Genomic DNA, 10431 nt, shown 5'->3' with positions numbered 1-10431 from the left:
GGGCAACCTGATTTAGGACCATTCTCAACACCCAAACCCGATCAACCGGAAGTTCAAGGTATATGTGACGGTAAGTTAACCTTGCGTCATGTCCCCTGCTATTGTTCATGTAGATTGAGCTGTAAAAAACGATTGCTACTTTTTTATACCATTGATGTAACACTTCCCATTTCACTTCAGATTACCGTTGTTTTAAACACCACTTTTAACCGCGAAAGAAACATTTTTGGCAAGTCTCTGTTATCTTAACAGGCTAGTTAAAACTCCTTACTAAAAGTCGCGTTGCTCCAACTATTCAATCACCAAATAACGGTACAACTTAGTTCACACAAAAATTTAAAGTGTGTTGTACTCTTGATTGGTTTCAATCCACTTTGAGTTTCTTTGAAGCATCTCTTGAAAGTGCATATTGATTATGCCTGCTGGTTTTTTAATATTCTTTCCAAAATATATTGTTTTGTGTTTAGCAGAAGTAAGAATCTCAGACTGGTTTGGAACCATTTAAAGGTGAGTAATTGATCACAGTTTTCCTTTTTGGGTGAGCTACTTTTTTTTCCATCACAGGAAATGTCCATAAACCAAAAATAAAGTGTATAATGTATTATTTACACCTTTTTCCAAGTTGAGCTATGTTTTCTCCATATTGAGCTACCTGTGACCAATTTTTGTTCATGCTATGACTCAATTCTGGCTTTTAACATGGATGCTCAGGCATTCTTCATACATTTAAGAGTTGTGATTGTCTTGGACATCTCATCGTCCAAGAAGAAAAATAAATAAGATTAATCACAAAATATAACAGTGCACAGTACTATTATCTGTTCAAGTTTTGTGTTGTGGTTATGCATTCAATGACACTGACCTTGCAAATAAGTTTAACAAATTCCCGGGTTTAGGATAGTAGTGTGAAATGAATACACCAGTTTAATTGATAACCCAGATAACTTGTATACAATGTGAACAAGGATGTTTACCTCTTTACCTTTGGTTTGGAATATCCCGGATTTGGAGTATCAAGTGTGGAATGCAATAAAAAAGAAATCAAAGCAAACAGCCATTGCTTGAGTAGCTATTTCAGCCTTAATTTCTTATCTAATTGACACTCTCATTAACTGTAATGAATTAAAAATGCAAATTAGTGACCAGATCTTTGATTAACTTACACAAGTTCCTTGTTGGTTTGTTAATGTCCTCAAAGATTTATGATGTTGATGCTCTTGTACCATAAAACATCAGGAGACACAATAATTAATCTTAAATGCTAAAAGGACTTGCATTTTAATTACTCTTCTTCTCCTCCTCTCTGTAGCATTGTAGCATTTGGACTCTTCACTTCTTAATGGTAAATGTATTATAATATACAAATTACATGCTAATTAGATGGTGCAAAGCTTAGGGATTCAGTCGTTCGGAAATTTGCATATGAACTAATTATCTTTCATTAAAGCAGGCTAATTACAAATTTGAGCAGGGCCTCGAATGGAAAAGAAAGCTCTTCTTTGTTCACAGAGTTTTCATCTCCAATTACATTGCATTGTTTGTGCCTGTATGTGCATTTGGAGAAACTGATAAAATCTCAAAATTCACTTACACAAATTAAAACATGATTTATTTTGAATTTCTATTATGCGTTATAAACAAGCAAATCTCTTTTGGTGTAGTATGTGTGAATGCTAACAATAAAACATTTAAAACTATAACTCTCTGCTGATGGTCGACCTCACCATTTGTTTAAACAGGTACGCTAAATTAATTCTTTTAAGACCGAATGGAACTTGGCATTAAAAGTAATGCATATCTAAGCGCTGAGGCAAAGTCCAAATTAATAGATGTGCCAATCATTTGTCTCTGAGGGGTTTTGCTGTCCACATAATAGATATGACTCTTACATCAATCAGGTATTAATTGCTTTCATGTCTCATATAATGAAATGACTGCTAAGGGGCATAGGCATAGTTCTAAAATGGCTTTTGAAACCCATTTTTAAAGACTTTTGTTTAAGATCTCCGCTTCAGTTTATCTGATATCTCAATATAGCCTTTCTGAAATGGTTACTTAATGGTCTGAAGCAGTAATGGACTACTTTGGTAACACAGTGATAAGATCTCATTCAAAGTACTTGAACATGAAGTGTATGGATAAATAAAAAATCTGTTTTTCGAATACAAAATCAGCTAAAATGTTGCTTTTAAATTGCAGGGTCAGTGATTTTTGCATCACAAAGTTCACTTCTGCAGATACACAATATTTCTGCAAGTAGTAAGTAAACAATTGTTAACTTTAATAATATTAATAATAATAAACAAGTATTATTCCGTTTGATGGGGGCTTATTCCGCTGTGGTGACCCCTGGTTAATGGAGTGATTAAGCTAAAAAGAAAATGAATGAAAGGTGGCCTTGAATTTGTATTAGGATATGATTATGATTGTTCTAAAATTCCTTTGAAGCTGTCAAATTTTCATAAGCAAGCACTACTTTTTTTGGAAAATGATATTTACCCATATTTTTTCTCCTCATAAAGCCACTCTTTGGAATAATAGAGCAGTTATTATTAACCGTATATCTTTGTTTGAAAAAGACTGGTATAGTAAAGGCATTTAATTTATCAATGATTTGTTAGGTGAAATTGGTTCGCTACTATCTCATTACGTACTATAGAATAATACTATATAATAATTTTTATATAAATAGAGTCAGGATCACAGATAAAGGTTATACTAAAGCTGTTATACTTTGTTTAGGTCCCAATTGTACTTATGTAACTTCTTGTTGATATTTTCGATGGTAAATGTAACAAGCTTATTAACAAAGAATTTAAATGCATTATCATGGGTGATTATAAGTGTTACATTTAGGTGTTGCTGAACCCTTAGTAGAAGACAAAGCTTTTACCTTTTATCTTAAATATCCTGTAGCACCTATGGTTAAATAAACTCATTACTGAATTGTGTTTAGGATATATCCTGTGAATGAGTTTATTCAAAAAAGATTTAACTTTGATGTTTACAAGTGTTGCTTTTGTTCAAATATTCCAGGACCACTTGATCACTTATTTTTTTATTGTGAATTTACTTCTAAACTGGTTTGACAGCTAGATTAAAAGCAGTTTTTTAAAATTTTTAAGAACCATTTTATGGTCAAAATTAATAACCCCTTTAAGCTATATTTTTATTCAATAGTCTACAGAACAAATCATCGTTATAAAACTTTTTTCCCCATTTTTCATCGTGGGGAAAAATGCAGACCCTCTTTTAGGAGTTTTCTTTCTGAGGTAGGGAAAGTGGCTCAAAGCTTCAAATACTTTCGAAACCAAAATAAAATCACTGATGTCCACTGTACTTCAATTTCAGAATATTTTATTATAATGTTTTTTTTGCTTTGATGTAGGTCTTCTGTATTGCTCCTTGTTGCAGTTGTAACAATTTTAATTAATTTTATTTATTTTAATGGTAAACATGCCTTGTGATGTTGATTGTTCCCTGTTTTGTGGTGTAAATTTTTTGCAAAAAAAGAGAAAATGAATGAATTCCATTTGAGAACTCCTGCAAGTCAGTGCTGCCATCTGCTGGTTAAAATTAATGTGATAGCAACTAGAAAAACTTTCCTCAGTCATCCCAATCAGGCCTTGAAACAGGAAAAGCCGGTTTATGTTTGCTGGATAGAGAGACACGTGATGTTTTTGAGTTCTGTTCCTCCTTAATGTGTGTACTAACAAACACATATTCTAAAACCATTCACATATTCACACGAATAGAATAAAAGACTAGAACATTGAGAGAAACTAAATGACAATACACTGGAAGCCCTTTATTTGATAAACATCTCTGGCAAGCATTTTTCTTCCAAACAATTGTTCTGTACAATTTATACAGCGTTACAAATATCAGAGGTATTATTTACAGCATTTACCTTTGCATCGTTCATGGTTAAATATCTAAAAGTCATGCATAGGAGTAAGTTTGGCAATTTAGGACATTATTTTCATATCCAATATTGAGACTAATATTTAATTTTTTGGCATCGGACATGAGCTGTTTAAAGGAATACAATAATGGTGTAATACAAAGCTATGCTACACTACACCACTACAAAGGCTGATACTGTATCATACACTCAAACTATATACACTGCTGTTTGAGTCTTTAAATGAGTAAAACTTTGGTTTTATGGTAAAACACTAAAACTGCATATTATTAGTTACAACTGGCAGTGCACTGGAGAAAAACAACAACAACAATTCAGATAAAATTTGGTTAAATTCCTTTCAAACTGTCAAATCAATTCACCACAAACATAATCAAATGTTATTTTAAATAAACAATGAGCTCCTAAAGTCTGAGGCATCTTGTGAAACTGTTTTTATTTGGTGGTTTCAATATATAATACATTTAATATATTCAGTCAAGCCCACAATTATTCATAACCCAGGGGTATAAATAATTTTGAGCTTGACTGTAATTGGTTTTTACTTTAATATAAAGTTTTTCATTTAAAATTATGAGCGTTACAAGCTCTGTGTGTAAGCCCTGTTGATAATCCTAAAATGCTCTTATGTTTCAACTAAAGAACAAATGATAATTCACAAATTTATGAATCCGCTTATTTGAAAGTCACATTTATATATTGCAGAATCCTAAAGATTTTTTTTTGTAAAAATCCTAAAAAATAACAATTACAATGCTCAGCATAATTGAGTACAACCTATTTTGTAAATGAATATTTGTATCAATTTTTTTAATGAATAAAGGCAATGTATTTTGATGCATTAACAAAACAGATCTGTTAAACAGATATTTTTATTAAAATAATAAATCAGTCACCAAACATATTTAGAAATTGAAAGAAAATGCAATTAAATTTAAGCAAAATATTGCAAAAAAATATAAATTACCACCTACAAATTTTTTTTACAATTTTGCTTCTCTTTTTCCTCTTTAAAATTTGTATTTACGATTTTTTTCTATAACATTTGGGTGTACTAGTTATTGGACCAAAATTGTAAGTTATTTTGTTAGATAAGCTGCCGATTTGGCTTCAGTACTGACTAATCTAATGTACATGCACACATATTAAATATTGTAGAGGTATTATTAAAAATATGAATTTAAAAGATGGATTTGTGAGGGGTGTACTTGTATATGCTGAGCACTGTATGCTTTAAAACACAAAATGTGCTCTCAGACATTTGGACCCCATTATATTTGGCTATTTAAAAAAAATAATACACAAGAGTGTGTTCACACTTGATGTTCACAAGAATTCCAGATGCCTGTATCGAATTGTAAAGGTTAACCTCTGTTTTTTTTATCCTTTTGATTTTAGTTTAACCAAAAGTTCAAGGTTCATTTAGGGTGCTTTTACACCTGTAAATTGATTCAGTTGTTCCGGAACAGGATTAAAATTGTTACATTGTTGCTCTTTGTTCTTGGTGCGGTTCGCTTTCACACTGCAAAGTTTCTAAACGGACCAAAACAGCTAAAACAAGTCACGTGTGAGTTAACTCTCCTCACATTGGTCAGAGTTTCACGGTTTATTTTGCAGATTCCCGCTCAGCTGTTGGGTGGTGTTTTTTTGGTGTTGTTTGACAGGGTGCATCTGAAGAGTGAGGAGGGATGCGGTGGGGAGGGGTGAGAAGGGTGCACAATGTATTTGAGCACCGGGAGGGAGACGTGCGATTACCGGGAGGTTATCTCTCATTTGCGGGCATCCGGGAGTCTCTGTGCATTTGCGGGAGACTCCCGAAACTTCCGGGAGACTTGGGATGTCTGGAATGACCTCCCGCCCTACTCATAATTCTCTTGTATTCTCTTCATATAGCCGTATGCCTACTACATATCCATAAAACACTGTGATATAGCCAGGCTCAGATCGTATCGCTTTCTCACTACAATCGATCCGCTCCAGAGTTCGTTTCAATCGAGCCGAGACCACATCATTCAGGCGATCTCAGACCGATTGTTTTGGCGCATATCCAAGCACGATTGCTGTATTTCCATATGCCAAACGAGCTGCGCTAACTGGGCAAGCGAGACAGGTTTCAAAACAAAAGTCTAGGTGTGAAAGCACCCTTAGAAGTGGACCAATACCCACCTTTTCCATAGTGGACTTTATTACTTGTTTGGTACACACCAGGGTTCAGATGTGTGTGCTAGTGTTCAGATATGTGTCATTTTCTTATTCAAAACAAAATGCATTAACAGAGCAATCACATTAGAGTTCATTTTAATCTAACTGAGCCTGCCAAGTATGAACACACTCTAATATATAATGTATTCGTCAAATTTCCTTTCTCTTAAAATAGCAAAGAACATTTTTTATAGTTCATATAGGTAAACAAATGCAAGCCTATAAAATAAAATGTGAACACTGTCAAGTTTAATTCCTCATGTAAACCGTAAATTCAGAGCACCTTTGTGGCTCTACTTTTGGATTTCAGAGGAAGTGCACAAAGACAATAACACCACCCCAAATACACAGCATAGCTAAAACGGTTTCTGTTTGATAAAGAAACGCATGGCCACCTAAAATCCTGACAGAATGAGTGCCAACAAAAAGAGCAAACAAGAGAAATGGATAGTTCATGCCATGTCCCTGGAAAAGGATGCTGGTGTGATAGTGGCTTGGCCACTGCTGGCCTTCATAGACTTGCTGCTGCTGAAGCTGGGTATGTGTACAGCTCGACCTCCTCGGCACATGGCAGTGGGAGACAGGAGGGAAGGAGAGGAAGGGGATGAGGAGGAGGAAGTAGAGGTCGGAGAGACTGAGGAGGAGGAAGAGTATGAGCTAGAGGATGATGAGGATGAGCAGGAATAAGAGCAAGACTGGCTAATTTGAGTGTGTGGAGGAAGGGTTAGGTTTTGACCTTCAGGCTGCTGAGATGGCTCAGGAGACTTTGAAGGGGTGACAGGTCTACAACTGGGCCAGCTCAAACTGAGACATGGGATTGAGGACTTAGTGGAGGAAGAGGTTTGGTTAGTAAGCCTAGACACATTTGAACGAGGGGCACGGGTTGAGCTATGTTTCCACGAGCTAGGTATAAAAGCTGGGATCTTAGAAGCAGGCAAAGCAGGGAAAGCATGTTTACTATTCCCACCAGCTTTCATAGCACTCCCGTTAGCCTGCGAACAAAGATGCCGGAAGACATGGAAAGTCAAGTAGGATGATAACACGTACGTGAAAATATAGAGCTCTAGCTATAATCCATAAAAATATTCTACAACACCAACAAAAATATTACTCTTGTAACAAAATGCATAATTGTTTTCTTTCCTTTTCTCTCACAGTAGGTTTCACACATTAAACATTGAAAATAGAAAGGATGAATAAACAGGAATTTGGCCATCAGACTGAAGAGGCCAGAGTTTCTTCAAAATGTCTTCATAATCCAAAAAAAAAATGCAAATATAAACAGTTACTCCCCAACCAGCACAGTGGCATTACACCCAACATACATAGTTTTTTAAAATATTTATTTCATGTTTTCTGGGTGACCGTTAGATGACAGCAGTCATCCAGTTTTCCTGTATAGCTGAATTGGTAGAGCAGGCAATTAACAATGCCAAGGTCATGGGTTTGATTCCTTGGAAACCCACAAATTGGTTTAAAAAGCATATTTTGAAAGTGTCTATGTGTGAACGAATAATAGGTGCAAGGAGTATGTTATAATGAAGTTTAGGGAGAGTGAACGCCTTATTGGATCCATATGCATCCACAAAAACATTACTCAAAAGGCATTTCCCATCTGTCTTCTTGCCTTTGCACTGGCTGCCCTACAGTAAAACTACCTGTCGGAACTGCCTCTGGGAGTCCTGGAGCTTTTGGGTCTTTCCAGATTTTTCCACACTCCCTGGCTGTTGGCGTGACTTTGGTGAGGAAATCCGACTCGAAGCTGGAGAGTCACCAGAGTTCTGCAAACATTGACAAGAAAACAATGTCAGAGATGGATTGAGGAGACTGACAAGACCATGACAGAGTGAGGGCCAAGCTTTTAAAGATTTCTCCCTTGTAGACATGATTGGGGACAAGGAAAATAGGCAGCATGCTCAACTGTAACATCCACTTCCCAATCATGCATTTTTATTAATCCCATAATAGATCAGAGCAAGTTGATCAGACAGATAAAATGTTTGTAGGTACAACCTTATTGAAAGTCTGAACAGTGAAAGTAGACAGAGTAGTTTGAAAAAAGACATGGAGACCATAATCATGTCCACTGAAATCATACAGAGCCCTCAAAATAGAACATTCCCAAGTGCGTTCACCCGAAGACACCTACGAAACACAGTCACAGTTGATTAAAGTCAGTGGTTAGAAAGTCAGTCTTTTAAAGCAAACCCAAGCCACCAGCTGAAAGGTGAAGATAAGGCGAAAAAGACCTGTTTGCTGCTGGAGGAACTGGAGGAAGTGGTGGAGGTGCTTGATGAGGTTCGAGACTGTGTTTTAGATCTTTTTTGCAGCGATGACTTGCTAGGTTTGGGCTTCAGAGGTGCAGGCCTCTTTGTGGGACTGGCTTCCTCTGGTCCTGCATGACTGGCAGTTCTCTTCGCTTTTGATTCTTCTTTGTGGGAGACTTCAGAAACCAGTGTAGGCCCAATGTCACTTATGGTGGTCTCTAGTTGCCTAATAGTCTGCTCAAGGCTGTCTAATGTTTGATAAGTAGACTTACGGAGCTCCTCAGTTCTGTCCTTGGTGCTCTGTGATGCGGTGGTCTGGTTTTCTGATAAAGACCTTTGTGTTGTAGAATTAGTGTCTACATGGGACTTGATCTCATATCTTTTAGCTTCTTTGAGCGGAGTCATGGTTCCATCTGGTTCCTCTTCATCCTCGTAGACAACTACCTGCAGTGTCTTTTTGCCAGTTTTTGTCCCTGTACGAAGGGCCTGGCCAATAGCTACAAGCTGCTTCTTTGGGAACTTAAACTTAAATTTCTTTTTTGCATCTTTAGACGATCCTGTCTTGTCCCCTTCTTCAACATCAAAAACAGGACTATCGAAGGAGCTCTGCTGTCCTTGAAGCATTGCAATGTTGCCACTTCTCTGGTTGTTTACCCTGTTCTCAGTTCTGCACTGATCTACAACATTATTTCTAGGTGTTTTATGATCATCCTGAGTTTTTGAGTTGGTTTCCACTTCTTCTTCTTCCTCGTTCTCCTCATCGATCCTCTCCTCTGATAGCACTCTCTCTAGCTCTTCTTCACACTCAAATATGGTGGACAGGCGTTTGTAGGCCTGACAAATATCCATTGGCTCATCAAAAATTATGATAACTGGCTTCTTGTCAAATCCAGAATCTTCAGGGGCAGATAAATTTGGTTCAGATCCGACTTTTAAAGTCTGGACATCTGTACCTTTGCTGTTTACAAGCTGTTCATACTCTCCATTTGACAGAGCCTGTACTTTGGTTTTAGTAATCCTGAAGGCAATGTTATTTGGTGGAGGAGGACCTTCTTCTCCTGGGAGATCGGGACTTAGACTGGCATCTTCAGTGTATCTGATGTGATCTTTCGATGATCTTGATACTTCCTGGGTATTTTCACGGTCAATAAACTGTGTTGAATATGGGGCATCAGTGTTTAGATGGTGGACTTGTTCTTGAACCTGAGGAATCTTGTTGACAAGCGTAACTTGAACAGTGGTTGCCCGATGTTTATGCTTTGACTTATCAGGAGCAGCTGAGGCTTGTGAGACAGGCAAGTGTGTATGTAGTATCTGCTGCTCTAACTTTTCCTCAACAGGTGAAACTTTTTCAGGTGGTGGGGGAACTACCTGTTTTAGGTACTTCAGAACAGGTTCAGTCTTGAGCTCTTTTCCAGCTTTACGGTTGTTGTTTAGAGATTTGCATGGGCCAGGTAACACCTGATGTATATAATTTGGCTTGCTTTGGACCTCCTGGACTGATTGACATCTCTGATGTGAAATTTCGGATAAGTTATCTGATTTAAACAATTGTTGCTCTTGGGAAAGGTCAGAAGCATTCTCAATTGCAACCTTTGAAGGAGAAAATGTTGCTTCCTTGGGCTCCTTTAGGTCATCTGGCCTAGAGGTGCTCTCACTTGATGTCTTTGAAGTTCCGGTAATATAATACATGACCTGACAAAGAAATCAAGAATTCTTTGGACTTCAAACAACACATCGAAGACAAAATAAATGCAATGTGCAGACATGCTCCTTAATCACACATAAAACTAATGCAAGCAGTAAAACAAATTATATTTACCGCAGGAGAACCAGGTGGTGCACTATCTTCCTTACTTTCAGATAGTGCTCCTTCTCCAGATATGCGAGTGGTGTTCTGCTAGGACAGTTTGTTAGCACAAAGTCATTGCATTACAGTGTGACAAATCTTTATTTACATTCTCAAGTTAGTGAGTACAATGCATAAATAATAATCACAAAATTAAACAACAGCGCCATCTAGAGCTGTTAAGCTAA

The 10431-nt window shown here is 36.9% G+C and overlaps 1 protein-coding gene and 1 long non-coding RNA gene across 27 annotated transcripts in view; one reads left to right on the top strand and one right to left on the bottom strand.

Annotated features, from left to right (window-relative positions):
• Positions 1 to 4: 4 nt before the first annotated feature.
• The window catches only part of LOC141378336 (uncharacterized), a 55497-nt gene continuing 45070 nt past the window's right edge, over positions 5 to 10431 (top strand). Inside the window, exons 1-2 of the long non-coding RNA XR_015478601.1 lie at positions 5 to 70; positions 468 to 507. This is a non-coding gene — a long non-coding RNA (uncharacterized LOC141378336). The remainder of the gene's footprint in view (positions 71 to 467; positions 508 to 10431) is intronic.
• Positions 3784 to 10431, bottom strand: part of si:ch211-207d6.2 — a 99873-nt gene continuing 93225 nt past the window's right edge. For 6 of the 26 annotated variants that reach the window (XM_087240921.1, XM_087240923.1, XM_087240926.1 and 3 more), the window contains 4 exons: positions 10217 to 10291; positions 8377 to 10089; positions 7786 to 7908; positions 3784 to 7119 (listed from right to left, as the gene is read on the bottom strand). In XM_087240921.1, coding sequence (XP_087097047.1) covers positions 6580 to 7119; positions 7786 to 7908; positions 8377 to 10089; positions 10217 to 10291 — 2451 coding nt within the window. In that variant the 3' untranslated portion in view covers positions 3784 to 6579. Of the gene's footprint in view, positions 7120 to 7261; positions 7909 to 8376; positions 10090 to 10216; positions 10295 to 10431 lie in introns of those variants that run through there. The other 20 variants (XM_087240933.1, XM_087240935.1, XM_087240940.1 and 17 more) reach the window with 9 other exon arrangements.

This window comes from Danio rerio, chromosome 2 (genome assembly GCF_052040795.2).
Source record: "Danio rerio strain M-AB ecotype USA chromosome 2, GRCz13ab, whole genome shotgun sequence".
Taxonomy (NCBI): domain Eukaryota; kingdom Metazoa; phylum Chordata; class Actinopteri; order Cypriniformes; family Danionidae; genus Danio; species Danio rerio.
Note: the sequence above shows the minus strand (reverse complement) of the source record. Positions and strands in the feature narration are given on the sequence as shown.